The following is a 27,523-nucleotide window of genomic DNA, read 5'->3' on the forward strand; positions in this document are numbered from 1 at the left end:
TGGCTTCACACCTGGGTCGTGTGTGTGTGTGTGTGTGGTACTAGTCATATTATGTTCTGAAGGTAGCTCGTGTTTCATTGGGGAAAGCACTTTTTGGGACAAAGAGGTCTGTAAAAATGTGTCCGTCAAAGCAAACGGGAAGAAAGATGGGGGGAAAAAAAGCATCAAAGAAAAATACATGGATTTTTTTGTTTTTTTGTTTTTGGCCTTTAGATTAATACACTTAATAATAAAGTTAAAGTTAAGTTCCTCACTTTAGGGGTCCCCACAGCCCTATCCCTTGTGTGCTCTTCTGTTTCATCGACTGTCCTCCTTTCCACCTTCACAACATCCACAAACCTTCTCTGTGGTTCTCCTCTTTTCCTTCTGGCTGACAGCTCAATCTTCAACATCCTTTATCCAATTATAATCACTACCTATGCTCTGCATGTGACCAAACCATTGTCAACCTTGCCTCTGGTGCTCTTTCTTATCATGAACTCATATTAGCTGCTCGCTGATCTTCACTTCTTTCCTTCACGAAGGTTCAACTACTCTCTCTGCACATCGCCCGAAAATCCGTACCACTACACTTCTTCTCCCCGGCTATGTCACCTTGATCAACTGCCCTTGCACTCTTCATCTTCTTCATCACCGTCTTCACTTCCTCCTTACTCGTCCTATGCACTTCCTGAGGCACCATCTCCCCCCTCGTTTTAGTCATTCATCAGCTCCTCAACGACGTCCTCCCTCCATCTTCTCCACACACTCTGTTCATTTGTTAGGACACTTCCATCTCTGTTCTTAATCCTTGAGCACTCTAACCTGCTGCACATCCTTTCCAGCCAATTGATGCAAAAAGGTGTGTTTTATATACATTTGCTTTGAGTGAGGAAAGCATTCGGGGGTTACTATTTAAACAGAAGCATGATTTATTGCATGAGTTTGACACCAATACATCTACAAGCTAGAAGACTATAAGACGGTTTGAAGACTTAGGAAAAAAAATGTGTTTCTCCCTTCATCGTGTTTTTGTGAGAAAGGATTCATTAGCACTGGTGCAGAGGGATTTTCTCCAGAGGTGAAAGGTCAAAAAGGAACAAATCTGCATGAGGTCAGAGGTTTTCCTGTTGGCCGTCTTCTATGCCACCAATTCATCACCATACCTTTCCTCGCTCTCTGTGTCATCCTTTGTTTTTCCAAATTTCTCTCCACACTTTGTCGGGTTTCGCTTGACAAGCTGTGTGTTTGTCATAGATGCAGCTCAGAGGAAGCAGAGCTGAGGTTGTGAAGAGGTTTGAGTGAAAAGGTTTTACTCTACGGTCTTTGACTCATTGCGCTCTTCTTCCTCTACACCCCACCCTACCCTTTTTTATGGACCAGTTTTTCATGCATTCCCACGCTTCCATCTGTCCATAAATCTTTTACACCTACTGCTTGAAGATCATTTCAAAGTATTTTCCACTATTTACATATCTTGTATTCTTTTTTTTTAAACAGAATGTATCATAGAGTGTTTGACTCATGTGTGACTCCTATACTGAAATAAAGCAATGCTTCTTTACATGACTGTATGTCTTTAAGAAGCCCCAGAAGGTGAGAGAAATAGGAACTCACCCTGTTTTACCTATTTAAAGCTGGGTTTAAGCAGTTTTTTTCTTAACCAGTGCGATTGTGTTGAATCAGGATCTTGGTTCGGCTCTCATTGTCATTGTCAGACAAACCACTGGCAGCGTTAATCGCCCCTTTTTTGTTGCTGCTTCACCTGGGTATACAAACCTTGGTATACGTGCTGATTTCAGTATAAAAGAGGCTTTACACTCTCACACACAACTCACCCACATCTACAAACCCAAACATTCATATGTTCTCTCATTCTTCTTGTCCTCTCCACAGACCATTTAGGGCAGAAAGGATATTGTCATGTAAATGAGCCCGGTGAGCGAGTGAATGAACAGATTTAAAGCTGATTATGTTAAACTCCTTGTTAGTTTAAAGACACGACACAGAGTGAATGGATGGGGATTAGCAGATACGCTGCTGTGGCACAGAGGTGTTTCTCTAAAACGGATCTAATCCCCTGTCTGTTCACGCGTCAAATAAAGGGATAAATGCCTCATAATGCCCGATAAAGAGAACCAGGAAAAAGGTGAGGTGGGCTTTAAAATCCTCTGGCACAGATGGAACCCCAACATACAGTAAATGTGTTAAAGTCTGAAGCCACTAGTACACCACAGGTCTTGTTATGTTGTTGTTATGTTATTTCTACTGTCCTACACATTCTATTCTCATCCTCCTCCGTTGCGCACCATTATACTTCCTCATTGTCCATGAGTTAATCTGTGATCATTTCACTCCTTCTTTGGTGTCAGCAACCTTTTCTTCACTCATCTTTCTTTCTTTTCACTGCTCATCCTTCACTTGTGACAGTTTTAGCCATTCATCAACGGCCCAGCATGACAGTGCCAAGGAAGACAAAGTGTGTGTGTGTGCGCCTGCGTGTGCTTGTATTTCTTACTTCTTTAGGACCTCTTCTGGCATAAACACTGGTGGCTAATGAGGCAGAACCTTATTTCTGAGGAACTGGTTACGTTTAGGGCCATAAGTTGAATTATGGTTAGGCACTAACAGGATATGGTTATGTTTAGACACAAAGCTTTGTTGAAATGAATGGCAGTCAATGACAATGTCCTTAAAAGGATGTGTGTTGATTCAAGTAACCTATTTTAAAGGGGTCAATCTATATATGACATGTCATCTTCCTGCGAATCACAAGACATTCTTTATAACATACATACATACTTCCTAGAAAGTGTGGATTGGGGGCAAATGCTGTCAGTTTTTTTTAAAGCCCCCTGTGGTTAGACATGTTTATAATGACATTCTATTTCACTGGAGGAGGGGAGTGGGGGGAAAAAGAGTGGAGGAGAGAGAAACAAATGGAGGGGGAGGGCAGGAACAAACTAGCAAGTATTGCTGATCTACACGGTCAGAATGCAAAGAATTATGATTTCTTAGAGTAATCACAAGGTATTCAGACTTGTGATTACTCCTCTGCAGTCAAGCCTTCTGAAACCTGGCTTGACTTCTTCCTGCGTTTCAGCTGGCCTGGCATGTCTGAAAGCAGGTCACTCCGTGTCTCTGCCTACAAGCATTGGACATGGGTGCCTGTGCGAGCCACGCCTGATCACCACAAGGGTGGATATGAAACGGCCAAGAAGTGGCGCATCGTTCATGTCCCCCCACCAAATCCTTCCCCACATGATGTGGTTGCAACATCTGAGATTGGGCCAGGATGTGTTCCATCCTGGCAGCAGTATCGTCAGTCCCACAGAGAAGTGACCCTACACTGAGGCCGAGGACGGTGGCTTTGTCTCTCAGCTGAAAGAACCAGCCAAGCAATTCACTGATCTACTGGAGGCCTGTGCTCCAGACCATGTTTCCCCAGCATTGCACACAGTGGCCAGACTCCTTTCATCCCTGCCATGGTGCGCAAATGCTCTTTGGGTACGTCCAACATTGCTTCAGTTCCTCCCAAAAAGGCAGGTGAAAGTGGATCCTCAAATGGCGTATCCAACTTTTTCAACTGGAATGAAACAGAAAACCTCAAAACTTCACAAATCAGGATAATGTGTCATTAAAAAAAAAAGAACTGCTAATTTCATGCTCTTTTAGATCTTGTAATTCCATTTTGCTAAAAGGAAAGTGTTCTCAGCGTACACATACAGTCTAGAGTAAATGCCTTACAGGCAAAGGGATATCTCTGGAAAGGAAATGGTCTATTAGAGTGTCTCACCCCATTTATTTATGAGTTTAAAAGCTCCAGGCAGCGGTGATGTAATCTCTTACTGCTCCTTCAAAGTGTCTCTGCCAGCTACCTGATTTGTTAACAGCACGCCATTTAGTGAAGATGTGTTTTGAGTAGGCGTTATAGGATTTCTGGAATATACAGTTAAGTTTTTAATTTTAATTGTATGTGGGCCCTGTATGACAAATTTGGCTGTGGGTAATAACCCAAAAAATAAGGAATTCTTTTGATCAATTATCCAAGCCCAGAATCAAAATTCTGTTCCAAATCCCCCCGGCTAATACATGGAAATAATAACAGAAGCTGGTAAACGGTTAACAGCGATTAAAAACATAGTGAAATTCAGGCAAACGCTGATGAGTAGACCAGGTTTATATCATATTAGACTATTATTTTTAATTTTTAATTTTTTGTTATTTTTAAGTGAATGCATGGTAGGGAGCTTGGAGTGGAGCTTCACATGCTAAACTTCCTAATACTAACAAGCTGAAAGGCGGCATTCTGCTTAGCTTGTATACTTTGTATAGTTTTATTTAGCTACAGACTCTCACTGAAGGTATTTGTAATCTGTACACTGAATTTTGGCTCCTAACGTATATGAAGAATTGGAAGTTTGTTCTGTTTTAGTGCACTTGAAGCAGACCCTTGCATTGAAATACCTCGCCAATTAGTTGGTGTTGGTGTGGACGTGCACATTTTTTATCCTCACGTTTTGTTCACACTGTGGAGTAAAAGAGCTTCTAAAAGTAGTAATGTTTATGTCATATTTAATTGACTGAGTCATTTTCAGTCAGTCACTTTCTAATTCTGTGCATACACAGCCTGCAGTGTAAGGATTTTTTTTCGCGAGCCCAATTATCGACAGCGTGTCGGTCATGTTCCACTGCTCGCTTTAGTTTCATATACACATGAAATGTGGGAACAGTTTATCTGCTCACTGTTAAAGACGCAGATCCTGCTGTTTTGTTTTCAATAACTTTCTCACCCTCCTTTTTTTTTTCTAAACCCCATCTTACTCCTGCCCCCCCCCCCTTTCTCTGTCCACCCATGTCCTCCCTACCTCCCTCCCTGTGTGTGTGTGTGTGTGTGTGTGTATTTGTTGCCTCTTTAGGACCTTGTTTACCTTATCAGTAGCAGTAGTACTCATGGAGACACAAAACCTGGTCCTCATGAGGCAGAACCTCATTTTTGAGAATGTGGTTTCGGGGTAAGATTTTAATTGTAGTTAGGTTAAGGTAAAGGGGTAACATTTTGTTTAGGCTGTCCAAATTAATGGAAAGCAATGCAGTGTCCTAAGAGGACCAGCTGTACAAACCTGTGTGTGTGTGTGAGAGAGAGAGAGGTCAGCCCTCCCTACTAGGCAATTGAAGTAAACTCTGTTTTGCCCCCCTCTCTCTCTTCTCTCTCTCTCTCGCTCTCAGCTGGGCTGCTACTGTCAGACGGGTTTGAGGACAATCGACTGCAACTGCTGCTGCTGCTGCTGCCGGTGGTGGTGGTGGTGTGTTTTGCGTGGTGTTGGACTTTCTCACGTTGCAGCAGACACGCACATACAGGAGCTTTCCTGCCCTGTGCAGCCACCCCCCCCAACCCCCATCTTTCTCTCCTACACACACTCTCTGTCTCTATACACACACTCTAAGGAGAAGAGGCAGTGAGTGAGTGAGTGAGCGAGTGCTGGATCCTGTGGTGTGGAGTGTACTGAAGAGGGGTAGAGGAGCAGAGCGGAGCAGCAGACTCTACCATGCCAGTGCAGGGAGAAAGGCTGAAGTGCTGTCTCTCTCTCTGTCTCTGGAGCCGGAGTCCTCTGCTGTTGCTTGGACTGTTTTCTCTCCATGTGCCGGCGCAAGGTCAGTCACTGTAAACTTTATTCACTCGCCACTTTCGCCCCTAAACCTTGTTGCTTTGTTTCTCAGATGTTTGTTAGATGTACTTTTTGGCACTTTTAAAACTTTGCTGCAAGTTCTCTATTATTATTATTATTATTATTATTATTGAAGGTGTTGTGGATGCCAAAATGTACAAAATGGCACACTTTTACTTGGGCTTTGCCGTGTCTATAGTCTGGTTACAGCTCATGATGTCAATTCGGAAATCGGGTCCAAAAAGTTAATGTAGACCTGATCTTAAACATGTTTTACATCAGGGAATTGTGTTTGATGTTACATGTCTGCATCATGATATGATTATTAAGCCGAGTTCAAATTATTATTCCGGTTTTAAACTCACACTTTTCTGTGAAGTGATCTAGCTGCCCTGGCTCAGCGTGACATATCTTCAGTGACGGTGCACTTGCTGTTTTCTTCAAACACAGACACAGAAGTGTATATTGTCATGGTGTGACACTGTTACTGTTCGCCTCTTTGTTTCTGACCATGTTTGGTATCTGGAGTGTGATTGGTGAGGTGTTAAACGAGAGAACGTGTCAGATTTATTGGTCTGTTATGTTTAGTGCCGTGATTGTGTGTCATTAGAGGGTTGACTCGGCTCCTGTGGATTCTCCTCCGTATAGTTTTTTACTGCCGTTGTGTAGATTATCTGTAAAATGACCTTTTAAAAGTCACTACTGGAGACATTGCAAACATACGTGTGGTATGTCTTTTGAGTGATGAGTCTGTCTGCGTGCATACTTTTCCTCTCTCCTTTTATTGTCGGTCTATTTAAAGTAATTGGAGATTGTTTCAGCAGGAGGTCTGCAGTGAAGCCAGCAAAGTCTTGTACCTCTTCTCCTCGGTGGATTATGTGCTGAGCTTGTCCTGTGACCTCTGGCTCCGTGTCACCCCCGCTTTCTCGTCCATCTTTCCTGTCATTGTCACCAGTTCAGTCGGCTATCCTATGGAATCCATGCTGAGTTGCCCCCCTCTAGACTTTTTGTGCCTGCTGTTGACACTGCTTTGGAGTTTGTTTCAAACCGAGACTACTGTTTAAGTCTGAAAGGAGGAGAAATGAAGAATTATACACATATTTTTAATACACATACGTTTGATCGTATTGGTTAGAATATATTCTTCCCTGATTCACCTAACCCTATTAACCAAACAACAAAAAGGTTTTAGCCATGACCAAATTTACCACACGGATGATAAATTATACTTTCTACTTACCCTTACTTAGACGTTTTGGTGCATTTTATTCAGTTATCACCTGATTGTATTTGCTTCCTCCCACTGAAAATAACTTCTTAAAGAACAGTCTGGTATGGTGACTGATAACAATTAAAATATAAAAAACAAAGTCTTAGTCATGCATCGTCATCAAGAACAGTTCCAATTTGTTGTCAGTTCACCCCAAAAACATCCCTTTGCGTATTTTTCTTCGCCGTGATTCATAATTCAAAGTATTTCCTGCAAAGCGAGCGGCAATCTCCACAGTAGACAATCTGCTTCCTGTTTACTCACGAGCGTTACACATGAATGCTTGTGTGAAATGTGTGTTTAGATGCAGATTTTATCTTGTGTGCGCGGCTTCGAGAACCACTTAACATTTCAAACCGGTTGACGCCTATGGCCTTGTTGTTGTTTATTCGCAGATGCAATGATGATGATGATGATGATGATATCGTTGCATCTAAGCCTCGAAAGCACCATCAATGCCATGGATACATGCGTACACATTGAGACAAACATTAAAATTGCTCGAATGCTTGAAATACATATTAACAGTAACACTGAAGAAGCTGCAGAGCAGCTGCAAGAGAGGAAATTTGTAAAAATCTGACACATAGTTGGAGCTCGACCAAGGCTGAATGTGTTAAACTTTCCATAAGATATTCACACGGACCTATGTCCATTTGTTTCTGTGTCAGGGTTAAAACAAAAAGTTGTCAGTTTTTTGGGACATAAACTTTCCATTTAGTATTAATATAAGTGCTCCACCTATAGGTCAGTGTTTCCAATCCTGACATATTCCAGATCTAAGTAGAAAGCCTCCTAAAAACATTATTAAAACATGATTATGTACTTATTAGGCTTCGCCACAGTTTCTCTAGATTCCTGCCAGCACTGCTTTAAAATTAAAGCCAGATAAACTAAACTAAGAAGAACTATTCTCTGTAAAATCATTTCCAAATTCGAAAAAAGGATATAATTTCGAATTTAATTCCCCAGGTTATCATTTTGTAAAATTGACATAATGAGCGTGTCATTTCCTTTTTTCTTTTTTTTTTTTTTTTTTTAAATAAATGTTTGTTTTCTTTGCCTTGCTTGAGTTTTTAAGGCGAGGTATTAATGTTACAAACTGTATTCAAACTGAATTTTGCCCAGGGCTTGATGGCAACAGTCCCTTTCATAAGTTGACAAGATATGATTGAGTGGACCTGTAATAGCCTCATTCATGGGTTGACACTCGGATGATTTATCGTCCCAATAGATCCAACAGTGAGTCAACGTGCAAATATTTGTTTTCGGCAAAAAGGATGGTACAGGTACAGAGAGAGTTATTTATTCACGGAGCTGTCTGGACTTTTTCTTTCTGTATCTGTATTTTACCGCTGTTTTCTTTCCTTCTCTTAGCTCTGTTACTCCTAAACATCACATGGATGATGCCCCTAATTGACTGAAAGGCACTCTAGACCCAGTCAGCTAGTGTTTCTTGGTCTTATAGCCACAGGTGAACTGGAATTATTACAGATATTAAACAGGGAGCTCCACATTGTTGTGTCTGCATTACAGTTTGCCCTGCAGCTCGTCTTGGCCTTTGTCTCTGCGGTAAACCAATGAAGGACGATGTGTTCATTAGTCTTCTTGGATAAATGAGAGCAGGGGGAATGCACACACACACACACACACACTAGTGCAACATGTATAAATCACACACACACACACACACACATAGTTTTTCTGTGACCTTCCACCTACGCCAGGCTGTAGCCTTCAGTGTGAGTTCTGGGAAGTGAGGAGTGAGCGTGATAGCTTACATTTCATTGTCCTTGGTGGAAATAAGCACCGCTGTATCAGTTTTCACAGTCAAAGCTCTGCCAGTTGCTTTGCTTTTGTCACTGGCCCGCTAATGAGGGTTGCTTTCCACAGAAATTTCTGGTTTTGTTTTAACAACAAAACACCTACATGGGCTTTTGCCAAAAACAATAAACCCTTGACACAACAGTTGTTTGACACTGTCTGTCCCGAGGCGCTGAGGATATGCTGTGCCTTTCATGAGTCCAGTGATCTGTTTTTAGTTTCCAGAAATTCAGTTTTTGGCAGTATCTGTCTGCGGTGTTACATGTCTTTGTGTACTTTACATCTCTGAACACCTGCTTAGTAAACTCGGGTTTCAGTAAGCTCGCTCAGAATTGTGTTCCTATGGTGTGTGCCTTTATTGTCATCCCCAATAAATCGTATGCACTTTCAGGATGTTACTGATGTGACTATCATCCTTGCAGAAATCTAATGGAGATGATTCGGAAAAGTAAAACTGGACTCACTCTACCAAACTAGTGCTTTTTTGCTCCCAAGTCTCAAAGCTTCCTGACAGGATGTGTTGAGTTCCCTTTCTGGAAACTGATACCTCATTAGAACTACACAACTGTTGGTTGTAAGGCTGAAACGGAGGTAAAGATGCTGTGCCGGTAACTTAAATAAGTTTATGCCCTGAATTGTGCTTCTCTGTTTTCTCTGCACTGCTTCTTCGACACAGCTGCATGGAGAGTGTGTGAATGGATGAGACCGGAGACTAGAGAGGCTAACGTGGTCGCGAGAGCTTAGGATACAGGGCTTTAGTGACAACTCGGTGACATAAATATGAGTTCCTGATATACCGGGCTTTATGGTTAAATAAGACAGGGGGAAAAAAATATTTGTTTAAATGACCCCGAATGGGTGGAAGGTCAAGGGATGTGAGGAGAGTTTGGGGCTGAGGGGTATAACATCCTGTAATGGATACAGCTCCAGTAACTTCTAACCCAGTGAGATTACCGGCTTGGCCCTGACTTCTTAAGACGCAGCTGGAGCGGGGCAAACGCACACATGTGTGTCTGTGTGTGTTGCACCCATTGTTTGAAAAGAAGCAAAAAAAAGTGAAATCTTAAAAAAAAGAAAGAAAGAAAGGAAAGTCTGTCATTGAGCGTTGAGGTAACGTTAATGAGCTGTGGATTTACTTTGCTGCTGGTTTTATTGTCGTACATGAAATTTTTTATCCCAAACAGCTGAGTTGTTGTCCGACACAGAGCGCAGCACCGCTTCAACACAATACAGTGATAGACGGATAACAGGTGAGGCGGTGCACAGCAGACCAAAGCTGGCTGTCAGAGGCAACAGTGCACTGGGACTTGAAGAGCTTAGGGTTTTCCATACCACACACACAGACACAGACACACCTCAAATCATATTCTAAATGTACTGTCATAGGAAAAACATAAAAAAATACAGTATGTAATTTAAGGTCATTAGTGGCTGTTGGATTGCCACTTTTACCCAAATGGCTTTGCAATAGAGACGCTCATCATACGCTTTGATAGGTACCTAATGGGTGTCCAGATGGTTGGTGTGTGAACGAGCAGAGCATGGATCTCGCTTGACGAGCCGACAACATGTTTGTCCAGTGAGATAATATTTAAAAGAGGCCTGGAGCTAGTGATGGGTGATGTATGCGACTTTGTTAATGGGAAGCTAATCACACAGGAGGAGACAACTGTGAACACACACACACACACTTACACAATCCTCCCTCACATGCACTGATACGTGTAGATGCATTCTTCAAATACGCTCATGGCCACAGTCTACACACATTATATTTGTCATAGGCGTAATTAATGTTCTCGCCACATGTGCATTAAACACATACTGTACACACACACACACACAGACAGACACACACACACATGCGGGGTGTAAATGGATGGAAAGTGAGTGTTTAAGTCTGGCGAGATGACTGAGACGCCACAGACCAGAACTCTGGGAAATAAACACATGACAGCTGTAATGTTAACACCATCAACCCTCCCTTTACACACACGCACGCACACACATTTTAAAGCAAGCAAGGTGGAAGTTAGAGAGTAAGGCAATTTCTTGCTATCGTATGCCTCAAGTTCAGACCAAGCAAACATTGTCAGCGGTTGTTATTAGTTGTGCGTGACAATGACTGTGTGTGAATCACGTTTGTGTGACCAAAGAGTGTTTTGATTGCCCCCTCGTTCAGGCTCGATGTGAAAGATAAATGATAGTTTCTGGTATCTTGTTACACGCTCTTTAAATTATACCACTCTTTCATATGTTGTGTATCAGAACTGCAGAGAGAGAGTCAAGGTTGAAACCATTTATAGTAACAATAACACACATGTGTGTTTGGCAACGAGGCTCCGGCACCTGTGATGCTCCGGAACAAATCTGGGCACAGACTCATGAGCCTCTTGGTAGAAGCTAATGGGATTCACAGCGTTTCAGTGGAAACGGAACAGAGTGAATGCACATTTTTTTGATTTGAATAAATCTTAAAGGCCAGCTACAGGTTGATGTCGAAGGTGGAGATTGAGTGGGATTCATCAGAAGTGGTAAGAATTAGTGCACTGTTGTAGTTGTGTACTACAATACAGACATTCTGTTCTGTTTGCAGCACTGTATTTCACCGCTGACACTAAATTGAAAACAGTGGTATTACGCCACTATCCCCATCCAAGGCAAGTAAATCATTTGATAGAACGGTCTTTTCTTTACTTATTCATCTTTTTAACATAGTGTTCCGATTGTAGAGGGAAGTCCAATTTCCAACATCGGAAGTCAGAGTAACCTCACCAACCCTGGCATGGGATTCCAAGATGGCTGCCACTGCTATTTTTATTGATAAAGGCTTCTGTTGTATCCGTTTCCCAGTTAATCAATACACTATGGTCTGTTTTTGTTTCTGTGGACATGTTGCTTCTTCACTGTGTGTACAAAATACAGCGTAGAGCGTTTTTATCGACTCAGGATGGTTAGCCCGAGTTATGTTTGCATCCAACTTCTACAACAAGAAGACGACATCACTCCGAGTTCCAACTTTCGAGTACAGAGTATTTTAGGTTATGATGAAGCAGCAGTAAACGGCCTAAACTATTTGTGTGCACCTGCACATTTAAACTCAGTAGAATGCTCAGAACCTGTAGTTTTGTTTTGTATACTTACAGTATCGTAAGTATGCACCTCTGCGTATGTTCAGTGTTCATTCTTTATGTCTTCCTCTTTGCCGCGTGTTTAAAATTTGTGTGTGTCACTTAAAGTATTTATTTAGGATTTCGCACAGGAAGTTGGTGTTTTTAAGTGGGGACATTTCTCAGCCTGACGGGAAGAAGAAGAAGAAAAAGTGCATTTGGGGTCTGTGTGTGAAGTACGGACTATGCGATTAACAACTGCATCGTATCAGTGATTTCTGACAGAAACGATTAAGTAATAATTATTACAATTGGTGTCTATTTTTTAAGATTGTCCCCTTCTATAAGGAGCACGTACTGGCTCATGTATTTCAAGACTCTTTCTGTGCTTAAAAGTGCACAGAAAAACAGGCGTGAGGTTACAGGACTCTTAACTATGACTGCACTCCCTCTCCACGAGTAAACGGTTACACTGCTGAAACACAAACAAGCAAAGTGTCTCGCACTGTCGTTTTACATGTACAACACCAACAACAATTATTTGTATCGCAGCCTCACATCATGTGAGACCATGTGCTCTCCTGTCTCATCCAGTTCTGGCACATGTTCTTAACACCAAACCTGCCTTTGGCACATTTCTTTAAAGTTGTTTTATTCTGCTCACGCACATGGAGATCCATCTCCGCGGCAGAAGAATTGTTCACTTCTCCGTTTCCTGCATTTTCCATTTAAATGGCAAAAGCACCAGACACAGACACACCTGACTTTTAAAGGGAATGACAGGCTAAAAGTTAACTGATACTATACCCAAAACAGACCTATGAATAATACAGGCACTAAAACTAAATACGACCCTAAAACCCTGGTTTTATGCCTGTGTAGCAGAATCTATAGCCGGAGGCATTATGTCTTCAATATCTCAGAAACGTAGAGACATTTCCCTCAAATGTTTATTTTGACTCAATGAAGAACTTCTGGGCACATTTTTGGCCATAACTCAAGAATTCCTTCACTGTTTATGGCAAAATGTCTTCAGAGTCTTCAGTACATGTTTTTAAAATCAGCTCTGTCTGTGCGACTGTCTCTACTATATCATATACACACCTTCTCTTTTGTGAACATGATATCTGAAGAATGCCCAAAGGGAGTTTCATTAAATATGGCAACAGAACCTTTAAACACCTTCTTTATAAATGACTTCAAAGTCATGTAGAGACGTTGATATAACTTAATTGTTTGACAGTTCCAAGGCATTGATTCTTGCTTTTTCACGTCTCACACAGACACCTTGTACGTGACACGACACGTACACGCAGACACATAAACATCATATGACTAGAAACAGAAAAGGATTATATATCCCCCGTCAAATTTTAAATTGTGAAAGTGTGTCTGCATTTATTTGCTCCGTTACAATGTGTGGAAGAGTTTTTCAAGGCCAAGCGTCAACCGTGTGGTCATTGTTTATCATTTTATAGGCATGGTTTTTGCATACCACCGCCATGATGGAACAATGAGTCACATGGTATGATATCATGGGAATAGTAATATCTAATGTGGTTAAAAATAGCTGCCAACTTTTAGGGGGTGAGTATACAGTATTGTAACCTAATGCTACAAATGCTGTGCATCATAGTCTAAGCATGCTAAGCATGCTGTGCTCCGTGATTAAATTGATTTAGATTATTTAGATTATTTAAACAAAATGATGGCCAAGCCATTAATGGGGAAATCAGTAGAAGTCCACACTGAAGTTTGTGTTCACCTACATTTTGCTTGGACACTTCAATTCAATTCAGTTTTATTTGTATAGCGCCAAATAACACCATACATTATCTCAAGGTACTGTCCATAGCAAGACCAAAACCTTTACAATATTATGTAAAGAAGAGAAACCAAACAATTCACACAATGACCAAACCCTGGAGAGAAAAAGAACTCTCTTTTTAATAGGAAAAAATCTCTGCAGCTTTATGCCTAGATAGGTTGAGGTGAAAGGAAAAATTGGGGACTGCAATTACATTTTAAAATTAAATTAAATAATGATACAAAATCTCGTAATATTAAGACTTTTTTCCTCGTAATATTAAAACGTTATTCTTGAAAATATTCTTTGTTTGGCTTTGCCTCAATACTCGTACAAATTGATTGATCGATTATCAAAATAGTTTATTAATTAATAAGTAATTGCCTTGTAATCAATACATCTATTCATCATTGCAGCCCTGTTCACATACACATATTAAATCCTGGCTTCTGACGGTGACTGACTCCCGAGAAACCACCAATGGAAAGGGTGAAAGTTCATCAGCAGTTTATTTGGCTCCAGTAATAACAGTCGCTGCAGATGTTGCACGAGATCGTGTGTGTGAAGTGGAGAACGTCACGCCTGAAGTTAATTTTGTGACACAGAAACGCACCCAAAGAGGCTGCTTTTCATCCACATTGTTGATCCAGTACCTGCGCGCGTGTTAGTCCGTGTGTTCCTGCTCATGGTCGAGCATTCCTTTGTGACATACACACATTTGTTTGATTGAACCGAAGAGCAGCTGCTTGTAGGGGATTTGTACGCCGATGCCTCTAATCTTTGTTTACCACAGCAGTCGTTTTAAGAAAATATGTGTACTATCCATCTTCTTTACATACATTATGATACATGTGGACTGTTTAACTTTAGCAGACTTTGAAGAAGCTGATCAGACGTTATTAATTGCACTGTAACTTAATTCAATATCACTTTTAAAGAACTTAACTGAATTGTTATCATGATAACAAATCACCCAGTATTCCTTGAAGTCAGTATTTTTTGCCTTGGTGAGTTAGTGATGGATTTTAATAGTTTAAGAGGCTGATGATATAGTAAAAACACAGTTAACAAAGTAAATTAGTGGTGGGTATATTTATTTATTTATTATCAAAATGACTAAATTGGGGATATTTATTGCAGGACACTTGGTTTCCTGACATCGTCCAAGCCGAACATCTGTGACTTTTTAAGTTTTTATCTTAACGATAAACCCGGCGAAGGAGATTTTTATCAATCCGGACAAATTCACAAGCACCTTTTGTGATCAGATGCACTAACCGCACACAGCCACAGCCCATGATTCCAGTCAGATGCCTCGCATCCGTGAGCAGATGTGGTTACGTTTCTTGTGAGAAGGAGCAAAAGGAGCTTTTGATGAAGAGACCAGCTGGTGTTCTTTCTCTCTCCCTTTTCTTTTGCTTTGCTCTCTCACACTTCCTTCAAGGACCATTTTATCATTTCCTTGTATTCCAAAGGGAACGCTGAGGGCCTTCACTCATCACACACACACACACACACACGGGTCGCAGCATACAGCTGGCAGATGACAGCTGTAAAACCAGAGAATGGCACCGGCTCATTACGGCATCATTCATCAGTGTGACATAATGGAGGAATGTTTGACGAGCTGTTGATGATGCAGTTGTGTAACAGGATAGAAGAAGGCTTCAATGTCCCCACTCTTGCTAGTTTTATTGTGCTGCTTTTGCTAAAGAAAACGTCTTAAACGTTATTTTTCTCCCAAAGCCTCATGACATCACTTGGGTTTTTTGTGATTGAATCCTGGTTGGAGAGCCTTTGTGCTCGGATAGGTACAATGCACTATTTGTTCTGTTGCCGGACCAATTGAGTGATGGAAACAGTTAAAACATGTAGTGGGCAGTTGTTACATTTTCCCTCTTCCCTTGTACTCCTGTACTCCTGAAGCACGAGCTCTCTACTTTTACTCCAAATTTATCTGATGGGTTTTTTAGGCCAAGAGGATGAATAAAGAGGTGTTGAAATGTGGAAGAAAAAAAGGAAATACTGTGATGTTAAAAAGCGTGCAGGGGAGGAAAATGGAAAGTGGGTTTTTCTTTTTGAAAGTTGGGGGAGGAGTAATGATGCGTAAGCTGTTCCAGTCCTAAAGCCTAAAGGCAGCCACTATATAACATGATTAACATAAGATTATGTTCTTATGAGCTAGAGATTGACACATTCTAGAATCAGTTCTTAAATCAGAATCTGCTGCCAGTGGCAATACATTCAATGTTTTCTTTAAAAGTTTTATCTTTTCTCCTCAAATATCAGGGTTAGGGTTAGGGTTTTTTGGTGTGTATCTGCGCCATTACCTTGTTTATGAAGCCCGAAAGTTTGGAACCAAACAGTTCAGCCACTACTGAGAACGCTGGGTTTTTTTGTATTCTCGGGCTCTACAAGCGCTCTGAAAAAGCCTGGAATCGTGACGTAAGGATCCCGTCTCCTGAACAGCAGGATCCTCCTGCTCCGGGCTCATCCGGTTGCGTACATTAAACTGCAGAAGAAGAAGAAACTCCTTTGTGGAGGTGTTTCACTTGCGACAGTGTCTTCTGACTCTGGGTCCGACTCCAGGTCAAAGAGACTACAGTGGGGAGTTGTGACGAAGCCTTTTTTAAGCAACGATAAAACATGTTTATGATAATGAGTAGCAGTGCATCCACCGTTCCAGAGGGGGAGATGCCCTTCTGAGAGCCGACGTGCTAATTACGTCACTTCCAGGTACCTGGCCAATCACAAGACAGTTTGGAAAGTGCTCAGTCACAACACAGTCCGTCTTCTGGGGGTGAGATTTCGGCTGACAAGAGATTCAGTGAGGAGAGATTTCAATCGGCTTGGTTTTTGACCATAAAAACAAGTTAATGTATGCAAGTAGACCTCCATAACTTGGAGATATGTGCGATAGGACCACTAAGAAGGTGGAAGACAGTGAGCTTTGTCACAGAAACGCAAAACAGCAAGTGAGGCAGCCTCAGATTCTCCCACCCCCAACATCCAGTTCTCCAGATCACACATTTGTGTTCATTAAGACATTCCAGTATGTGTGGGATGGTTCTGCTCATCCCAGCACTGACAAGGAGAAGAACATAGAGAGATAAGACCAGGCATTGAAAGTGGAGAGAGAGAGAGAGAGAGAGAGGTGCAGAGATTTCAGTTAGGTAGAGAGAGAGAAGGAGAAGAAAGAAAGAAAACCTTCTCCTTTCATGTTTCTTTGGTCGTACAGACAGCACTGTCAAACACCGGGAAGATGAACTACTACTTAGAAGGGAGATGGGGAGGGAGGAGGGGAGCTGCGTTGTCAAATGAGTGTGTCTAAAGTGGAAGGCAAAGGCGGGTAGTGTTTACATGGGCTCGGTGAAAAGGCTTTTTCTGGTAGGCCTTGTTTGACATGGCTGGATAATTAATGAATATCTTCTCTTTCTTTTCCTCTTCCCTCCCTCCTGTCTGTCCTGTCTGTTCTCCTGTGACTATCCTCTCTTCATCTCGCTATCTCTTGCACAGCATCCCCTCTGCCTCGCTCCGCTCCCCGTTAAACCATCCACACGTCTGTCATCTTCTTTCTTCAGTTCGTACAAAAGCTGCATCTGTTGAAAAGGAGGAGGCCTTTAGTGTTTTTGGAGGGTTGTGGGGAGCCACAGTTGTTAATTGCGTGTTGACAGTGGCCCCTATTTCCTGCCATCAAGTCTGAAAAAGCCCATACGGGAGACCTGAAAGCGTACGCTGGTATCTGAAAGGTCATTTTAGTGAAAGAGCTTCGGGACAATTATGGTGTCAGAGAAGTGCCGGGAAAATTGACCAGTTTGGGAGCTCAGATCACTTAGGCTCAAACATGTTTTGACATCGGTGTTACTTAGCAAGGCATTGGGCTGCAACCCATTTGATTTTCTTTCATTTTTGTGGGACTCGGTTAGAGGGGTCACCTCCAGAGTGGGAGGTTGGTGATTAAAACCCTGGCTGCCATCATACCAAAGATGTGAAAAATGGTGCCTTCATTTCTGCTTACCACTGAGGATACTGAGCAGGAAGTGGTTATTATCCTGTATTCATAGATGTAGTCTTATACACTGTCTTTTTTCTTTCTTTTTAAATCCTATATTTTTGAGTTTAGGTTTTAAATCTTATACTGAATTGTCTCTTTTGCTTATTCTTTTCACAATAATAGTTTTTCATAACTTTCCCCATAACGTTTGTTGATTTAGGGATTTCTTAAATCTTCCTGTTAAAATGTTTGTTATGCACCGAAACACAAAAGCATATTCCATGTACGTTTATAACCCATTATTTGGCAATCAAACGGATTCCGACGAAAGAAAGGGTGGCAATAAGCTGCGCATCAAGCAAGTCGATCCTAAAAAAGATTGTTGTTGTTGTTGTGTTCGAGTCAATAATAACATAAATGCTTTTCAAGCTGCGGGCTGAATATGAGAGTATTGATGTAACTTCCCTGACCTGGAGCACCGTGGAGAATACAATGATGATGATGGCTGAGGTAAAGACAGGAGCAGCGACCATCCAGACTGGTTACTCTGTTCTGTTTGACCTAAATACACAGAAACACTATAAAGTTTCCTTAATAAACAAACGGTATCTACTGTATTTTATTCCCCCGTTTAAATCAGACGTGCCTTAAATCAGACACCTAAACATTGGAGCAGGTTTTGTGTATAATATTCTCATTTTGTCTCCTGTGTGTGTCTGTGACAGACACAGGAGGAAGAATATAGTCAGGGGTTCCAGGTGTAAGGATGTGAAAGGCTGTGTGTTTTGTCAGCAGCACCTCACATGACAAACCTCTGCGCTCGCATATAAGACAGCGGAAGATGAGAAGAAGAGCGTGGGGTAGAGAAAAGAAAGAATTTTTATGTTGTGTGAGAGGATGAAGGAAACAGAATCTATAGTTTGCATAGGTTAAGAAAAGGCCATACTACTTCAGTTTATTGATAGGTTGTATGCAGGAGGGGGAGGGGGGGGAGTAAAGCAAAGTAATTGAGTGTGAGGTAGTAGGATGGGGGGAAAACTGAGTGAGGGAGGGCAACAGAGTGAGAGGAAAGGGTCAGTGGACTCTGCTCTGTCCCCACTGAGTGCTGCTTAACTGGCCACCAGTTCCCCACAGTTCTGTCACTTCTTATTTGTTAATTCCCCGCTCTTTTATTCCCCCCACCCAAACCCTCCTGCTCTTCTTCGGTCCTTTTCACTCAAATCGGTCAGTTGTTAATGTGACCCCTTTAAGCCCCACTGTCTTTCTCTTGCTGTATTGTCAACACGTGAGAGTGTGCGAGATGCATTGAAAAGGATCTATAATTGAATTCTTTTTTCTCGGTGCATTGTTAAGTCAGATTGGTAACTTTTTGGTTGTGCAGATCAATGGATGTTAAAAACAAGCGCACGCAGTATATTAAAGAGAGTTAGTGTGTGCTTGTGCATGCATTTCCAGGCCGCTGTGTGGTAACGCGTGTGTGTGCATTAGTGTTTGTACATTAGGGAGCTTTAACCGTTTATCCCTAGAGGAAGCTCTTTGATGTTTCGTGAAAGACAGCTGAGCTCAGATGAAAGAGAGGATACAAGCCATTATCTCACATTTGACTGACAGCCCATAACCACCCTGAAATATCCACTGCACATTTCCAAGTTTCCATCTGATCCTACGTTTGTGTTTGCTGTATGTTCACTTTACTCTGTGCAAGTCAAAGTTACATCATAAGGACACATTTGGACGTAAAATAGCTATTATATTGTTAACAATTATATCAATAATTATTCATTATGCAGCATCTTAGGATTTTTATTAAATTGATTTGAACTGCAGACCAGTAAAACACATGTGTACATAACTTTCACACTGAAAAGTGCTATAATAAAGAACGTTGTCACAATATTACAACAAAAAGACCTTTTGACCTTGGGTCTTCAGTAGTTCTGTCCCTTTTTTATAGTAATTACACAGTGCTTTTGTGAAAGATCGCAGGGACTGTAAGAAACCCAGGTATTTCACGTAATAAAAATAATAATAATAAATTCCATGCTTCACATGTTTGTTTCTGGGTCTTAGTGGACTATTATGGAGCGCACAATAAAGCTGTCAGGCCACAAATTTAGCAAAGATGTGGTTTAGATGAACCCATTTTTAATCATGACTAAATGCTGAACAGCTATATTTCCCTTTATTTCCCTAAAGCAGAGGGCGGCAGTAATTCAACTTCACAGTAGAAACTTTTAATTTATATTCTCTACGTCTTGCTTTTTTGTCTTGCTTCCACAACACATAAAATGGAAACACACCGTCGGTGCAGTACGTGCTCCCTTTCACACGTGTTCTGTCGTTGTGGAAAAGAGAAGCAATGACTGAAAAGGGAGAAACAGATTCTGTATCTGCTATTAGGATTTTTTTCCCAGAGAGGAAGGACTCGTGTTTATTTTGGACGATCTCCGCTTGCAGCTGTTAAGCATCTGGCCTCAATGATCATGTGAGAGTGAATGCAATTCTTAAAAGCCAGGAAGAAAAGACACTTCCGTGATCTGCCTTTTTTTTTTTTCCCCTCAAGTGACAAACAGGTGCCCTTTTGAAATAGGATAACTGCGGAATAAGAGCTTCCTTCTAGTTCTTGGGAGCTGTATTGGTTGTAAGAGTGAAAAAACATCTGCTGTGGGGGAATACGTTTCTAAATATCAGGTGTTTGGGCTCAGTTTTCTTCACTTTTTTCCCCTTTTATTTTACATTTATCACCAGTTCTGCATGTTTTTCATTCACTAAATTCTACGTCTATATCGCTGCACCGAGTTGGATCGTGCTTTGAGTTCAGTCAGCCAGCCAGCTCATGTGGAACAGATTTAAATGATGATGTAAATACAGAGTAGATATTATATTTGCCGTTTTGGCTCTAACCAAGCACACACTGAGACTGGGGAGTAAAGATATGAAGGGGAGTGCTGGCTCAACGATGTAAACTTTTCAACAACAGAAGCAGTTGGTCAGAATTACAGTAAACTGGATTATTCCACGCCAAAGAACTCAATACATTTTATAGTTGAAAGAAAACAGTGTATGAATTCCCCTTCAGGTTCAGATTATCAGTAAGAGGACAAAGTTCGTCTTCTGACGTCCTACATTAACGATGATGGTGGTGGTGTAGAAAACAACTGCAGCGTTAACAGCAGTGGTTGCAAATAAGTGCACGGAGAGGGTCATCGGGTTATTGACAGTTTAACAGCACCTTAATGGAATGGGTGTGGTGGATCCTGCGTATCGGAGCCAATCAATCACTGCCAATAGAAATGTGCGCCTGAACAAGCTCAGTGCGTTTGAACATGTTCCATCGAAATATTGAACGCATGAGATATTTTATTCATCTCCCTTCTCAACCTCAATATACCTTTTGATCGACTTGGCAAGATTCACGTTGTAATGTAACGGCTACGTCTGGCGCCATCGCTCCTGTCGCTAATTTTACTTCTTCTTCTTTTTGTTTTATAGGCAACATATTGGACAGCATGCTGCTAAGAGCGTCCAGTAAAGACGCAGGGGACAGCGGGAAGGAGACGAGCGGCAGCGCGGCCCCCGCCTTGTCCTCCCAGAGACTGCTGTGGTGTCACTGTTATCACCACTGTCCGGAGGACTCGACCAACAACACCTGCAGGTAAAGATAAGATACAGTATTTTATATGGAGATGCTTTGGGTCAGTAGTACAGCAAGTCATCTTCCACCTGGAGCGTCTGCATGCTGATGCGTCCCTGTGCAAGGCACTTAACCCCAAGTTGCTCCTGACCTGTGTAAGAATGTCTGTGAATGGGTTTAACAGATGTGTTAGTTGCATGAAGATGTGTGTGAACGGGTGAATTGGAAAAACTAGTGTGAAGCCCTTTATGTTGTCATCGATGCTAGAAAAGCGACTGTTTCAATACAGACATTAGATAAGATAGATCATCATTAGATGTGCACACAATTGAGATGCTACTATACTTGTTGTACAAAGATGAAAATAGCAGCGAGTGCTTTTTCAGCGCGTCTTTTTTTCATACTCGGGTGGGCCAAAGAAGTAGGTCAATCTTTGTCAACTCTGAAATAAACTTTGAACCACCGTCATCCAGACAAAGCTCCTTAATCAGACGGAATTGATGGATTATATAATGTACCCAGACACTGTGAGTTTATTTTCTAAACAGACTGGTCAGAAATGCAACCCTACAAGCTCCTTGGAAGCTTCTCTACTGTCTTCTGTGCATTTTAAGAAGCTGTTTGCGAATGCACTTACTCTTTTATGCATTAGCAACAGTCTTGATGGTGTTCTTTCATAAAATTATATATAAAAAAAGATTCTATACATTGCCTTGTTTTCCAGGACTGACGGCTACTGTTTTACCTTGGTGGAGGAGGAGGGAGGGGTGCCGGTCCAGACTGCAGGTTGCCTGGGACTGGTCGGGTCAGAGTTTCAGTGTCGGGTAAGTGTGTGACTCACTGTGACATTGCAAAAAAATCATGCTAAAAATAAATCTTCTGATTAATTTTTATTTGCAAGACGTGATGTCAAGTCATAAAATCCTTGGATTGATCACTCAATATAATGCCATTTCCTGTTTCCTGTCCGCAAATCTCACAAGATTATCAAAATTGATATCGGAATAGCTCGGCTGAGTCCGCAGATTTGCTCAGGAGGTCAGTCTGTGTCAAACTCAAAATGTCATTGATGTCTTTTCTGAAGAGCAAAGAGGACGTGGCTTCTCTCACAGCACCCTCTGCTGGTCAACTTGTTAAGTGCTTTGAAATGTCCGATGGACAGGATGGATATTGTGAACTAGAGCAGGTGTAGAGTTTGAATTATCATCTCCAGTTGTACTAAAGAGCTGCACTTGTCTACTTAATGTCTGCAAACATATAAAGAAAGTACGTCATTTTTGAGAAACCAAAATTTTAATTTTTATTTAATTTATCGGTGGCACAAAAAAAATAGAGTTCTAAAATGAACTTCTCTTCCTTTCAGGACACATGGAACTCTCGTCAGAGGAGATCGCTGGAGTGCTGCACAGACCAGGACTACTGTAACAGAAATCTGCACCCGACACTGCCGCCGCTCAAGCCACCAAGTAAGATTATACATCCACTCTCATCTCTCCACAACTCTTTTGTTGCCAACGAAACACTAGGAAGACATTAAAGGAGCCACTTGTTCTCCAGTTGGCAGGTGACAGGGACAGCGTTGCGGTGACAGTGATATTGGTCAGGGCCAAGAACCTGTGACCGCTGGTGTTACAGCACACGTGATAAACAGATAGAGATATCATGACGGTGCCGGGTGTCAAAGACCTCTGAGGTATTGTCACTCAGTCCGGCGTAGAGCCGGCACGCCAAAGCTACAGTGTCTCGAGAGAGAGAACACTGAGGTCTCCGCTGTGTGTAACACTATTCAGTGTGTGTGTGAGATACAGTAAACTTAGATTCCCAGGGAAATCACAAGCCCCAGCAGGCACCCAGGGGCAGACTCATCAATCTGAAACCCTATCATAGCAGATCAGGAGGAGAATTCATCGACTACTCTAATAAGGGCTTCTTCTCGCCGTTGACTGGGGCCTTGAGGGGGAAATAAAAAGTGTGCGCCAGAAGAAAATGAAAAATTGATGACTGAAATGTGATTTGTGTTTGATTTACTGTGCATTGGTTCTTTCAAATGACTCGTGAAGATGACAGATTTTCTTAATATTTTGTCCATTACTTCAGAATGTTTTAAAAAGATTTTTCTGATATATTCTTTTTTATTTTGCCTCCCCTCTTTTTGATTCTATCTTTATTTTTGTCCACCCTCTCCAGTCTATGGAGACGGAAAGATCCATCACATGGCCTTGTTGATCTCAGTCACTGTTTGCAGCATCATACTGGCCGTCATCATCGTCTTCTGCTACTTCAGGTAACTGCACCAAACTCTTCAGCGGTCCTCTAACAATATCCCACTTTAGTGTGCCTTTTCATTTGTAATGCACATTTTTACTATACTTGTGCTGAATGATTTACAGGTATAAGCGCCAGGAGTCCCGTCCACTGTACAGTATCGGTCTGGAGCACGATGAGACCTACATTCCCCCTGGAGAATCTCTGAAGGACCTGATAGAGCAGTCACAGAGCTCTGGCTCAGGATCAGGCCTCCCTCTACTGGTGAGATGCACACATTACAGCCAGTTGTCTGTTAAAGATGCTGCATGGAGGCTTTACAGTACATGTTTTGGATATGGATGTATTATAATTAGGGTATCGGTATCTGGAACTGTAGGTTCTACTACATTGTGTGAAATTTATATCTTTCTTGAAACAATAAGCTTCAGTTGGAGCATCACTCATCACCTCAGATAAAGGAACTAAAACTGTAGAGATGCTGACGTGTCCCGTTGATCCATTTCCTTACTTATCACTTGCCCTCAGGTCCAGAGAACAATAGCCAAGCAGATTCAAATGGTGAAGCAGATCGGTAAAGGGAGGTATGGAGAGGTGTGGATGGGCAGGTGGAGAGGAGAGAAGGTGGCGGTGAAAGTCTTTTTCACCACTGAGGAGGCCAGCTGGTTCAGAGAGACTGAAATCTACCAGACTGTCTTAATGAGACATGAGAACATACTGGGTAAGTCCTGCCTTTCTTTGCTGCCTCCTCTTATTGATTTTTATATCCTGTGTCTCATGTTTGTCTGTTTATGGTCATTTTGTCACAATCGCTCATTCTACAAAATCTGATCTATACTGTCTAATATAGCAGCAGAATTCCTAAACTATCACGGACTAATAGATGACTAACCTGGGTTTGGAAAGACAGAGAAAGTGGTGTATGGAAGTGGTGATTAATTATTCATTTTGTGCTTTGGTTTCATCACAAACAAACAAACGAAACAGACAATAAATTGCTAACTTTCCACAGCTCGGGGTTTGAACGTCTCCTCCCTGCTGCACCAACACGACCGTCAGCGCCACAACAGATCAATTGCGGCTACTCCCTGTGTACTATAACAAATTGTAAAGACGACGACGACTGCGAGCCAACGCCTGAATAATTAAACACCGCAAGAAGCACAGTAATTAAATAATGGAGCCAAAGATTACTTGCCAGTTAGCCCAAAGACAAACCTGACGCTGCACTGCACGTTCCTGAGTTGATACATGTTTTATTAAAATTCTAGCTCTAGGGTCAAATCCTTCAAAGCATCCATGTGGCTAAGACTAACAGGAAAACAGTTTTCTAGTTCTGACGGAGCAGAGCTACATGTCCACAAGTGCTCTGCCTCATCAGAATGGGAACAAGCTCCACTAAACGGAACATAAAATATGCAGTATTTACTCTTAAATCTTACTCAACCTGCAGCTGACGACCAAACATTACATCCACCTCAAGCAGTGATGTAAATTGTGTTTCCTACATTTCCTGCTTTTTCTTTTTTCACTTATACTGCTGCTGTTTCTGATTAATCTAGTGTGTTATTCTGGGCTTTTTATTTTATGTTTTTTTTAATCTAAACAAAATAATACTTACACTACGGTTTCTCTTGAAGGCGTTTCACCCAAGAGACTCCTTCAGAATTGACTCGATGTGTTTTGGATTATTTCTTTAACACTTTACCACTCGCAGTCGCTAAATGAGTTGATAATGTAGTTTAGTTTATTACTTAATCTACTTAATTTTACATATCCTCTAGTAATATTTAAGTCTGACACTACATAATTTAAGTTACGCCCTGTCTCATCTTTATTCAGATGGTTTTCATCGTGTTCAGTCCTACAAAATAAAAGCATGGTCCCATTATAATCACTGGCAGATATTCTTGTAGTGTGATCATGTATACTTTACATTTTTATGAATGATTCCCACTAGTTTATATTCAGTTTTAATAATAACCCTGCATGGATGTAAGTACTTGGTCCAGAAACTCAAAGTTAGCCAAAAAAAAGGAAGAAGAAGGTGAAGAAATTATTCATCTGAAACATAAAAGTGGTCTTTTCTGCTCTTCTGCTACAAACGGAACCATGTTTCCATAATTACTGGAGCAAAAGTCAGCGATGTGGACATTTACTCTCCTTCCACTCGATGCCTGTTAACACCATTCTCTCTCCACCTTCTCCACTCGCAGGTTTTATTGCCGCAGATATTAAAGGAACTGGCTCTTGGACTCAGCTCTACCTGATCACGGACTACCACGAAAACGGCTCCTTGTACGACTACCTCAAATCGACCACTCTAGACAACAAAGCCATGCTGCGACTGGCCTACTCCTCCGTATCGGGGCTGTGTCACCTCCACACGGAGATCTTTGGCACCCAGGGAAAACCTGCCATCGCTCACAGAGACCTGAAGAGTAAGAACATACTGGTGAAAAGGAACGGCACCTGCTGTATAGCCGACCTCGGACTGGCGGTCAAGTTCATCAGGTGAGCACGTCAGAAACTGTGATTGATTGAATCCATGTGTTGCAGAGTTTAAGCTCCACTTGTGGCTTTGGAAATCAAAGTTGTTTTCAGTGTCTTATTTCAAACGAAAAAAAGGAGAAAAATAATTACTTCTTTAATTTAAAAACGATCACTTTGATCTCTGACTTTGCAGTGACACCAACGAGGTCGACATCCCTCCCAACACCAGAGTTGGAACAAAGCGCTACATGCCTCCAGAGGTTCTGGAAGAGACTTTGAACAGGAGTCATTTTCAGTCGTACATCATGGCTGACATGTACAGCTTTGGGCTCATTCTTTGGGAGATCGCTCGGCGTTGTGTCTCGGGAGGTAAATATACTGTATACTTTCTTTTTTTTTTACACTTGATCGAAATAATTTTTGATGGCAATGTAGTTTGAATATTGGGATTTAATGTGACAGAATTAGGGCTGTCAAAGTTAACGCGTTAATTGCATGCGATTAATACGGCCGAGATTAACGCGATAAAATAGTTTAACGCAACTTTGTTTACTTCCGGTGTGCGCTGAAAACTGGGAATTTTCCGCGTGGAACAGTCAGATAGGAGAGACTGAGAGATAAGTGATGGACAGAGATGAACAATTGTTGTGGAAAGGAAGTTTTAATTTTTAAGAAATTGAGCTAATAAAACAAAAGTTTTATGTGATATCTATAACTACCTGGGTGTCACGGCACAATTTATTGACAATGACTGGACTAATTGCTGAGACGTGCAGAGGAATTCCTCCACATCGCCAAACGAGTGGAAAGTAAGAGGCAAACTAGCCACTCTAGACACCGTGATAGTGTCCGTAATATACTGGCAGCTGCCTGGTGACTTCCATTTGAACACCTACTCTGCTACCTACCGTGTTTCGTTTCGATGGCCTGGTTGGCACCTAATTAGGCTTACGGTATTTTCTGTAATGTGCTTATTGCAGGAATCCTAGAGGAGTACCAGTTGCCGTACCATGAGTCCGTCCCCACAGACCCCTCATATGAAGACATGAGAGAAGTGGTTTGCATCAAGAGACTACGACCGTCCTTTCCTAATCGGTGGACCAGTGACGAGGTACACAAATATACACAAATAAACAAACTGTATGACATATAATGCATTCAATGACCCTGTGTAACATGCACGCGTCTGTTTCCGCCCTCAGTGTTTGAGACAGATGGGGAAGCTGATGTCCGAATGCTGGGCCCACAACCCGGCCTCCCGCCTCACCGCCCTGCGGGTCAAAAAGACACTTGCCAAGATGTCAGAGTCACAGGATATCAAGCTGTGAGCGGCCAGGTGTGTGTTTCCACACGCACACACACGGAGAAAAGGGGCACTAACACAATTACACTGGCACTGGTTTAGGGGCCGTACAAACCGGGACAAGCAAGAAGGTCACTTTGGACAACACAGACTTTTGAGCATAGGTGCCAATAAC

At 41.8% G+C, this 27,523-nt stretch overlaps 1 protein-coding gene across 1 annotated transcript; it reads left to right on the plus strand.

The window, feature by feature from the left end:
- Nucleotides 1-5,528: 5,528 nt before the first annotated feature.
- Nucleotides 5,529-27,485, plus strand: bmpr1ba (bone morphogenetic protein receptor, type IBa; the record flags this gene model as incomplete). The annotated part of the gene is made up of 11 exons (XM_083905306.1): nucleotides 5,529-5,634; nucleotides 21,146-21,308; nucleotides 22,012-22,111; nucleotides 22,651-22,753; nucleotides 23,475-23,571; nucleotides 23,678-23,816; nucleotides 24,081-24,273; nucleotides 25,769-26,066; nucleotides 26,239-26,414; nucleotides 27,026-27,156; nucleotides 27,248-27,485. The coding sequence occupies 11 exons, from the start codon at nucleotides 5,529-5,531 to the stop codon at nucleotides 27,371-27,373; spliced, it is 1,632 nt and encodes a 543-aa protein (XP_083761432.1). The 3' UTR covers nucleotides 27,374-27,485.
- Between the last annotated feature and the right edge of the window lie 38 nt (nucleotides 27,486-27,523).

Source organism: Microchirus variegatus (assembly GCF_963457635.1).
Source record: "Microchirus variegatus genome assembly, chromosome: 18".
Lineage (NCBI taxonomy): Eukaryota > Metazoa > Chordata > Actinopteri > Pleuronectiformes > Soleidae > Microchirus > Microchirus variegatus.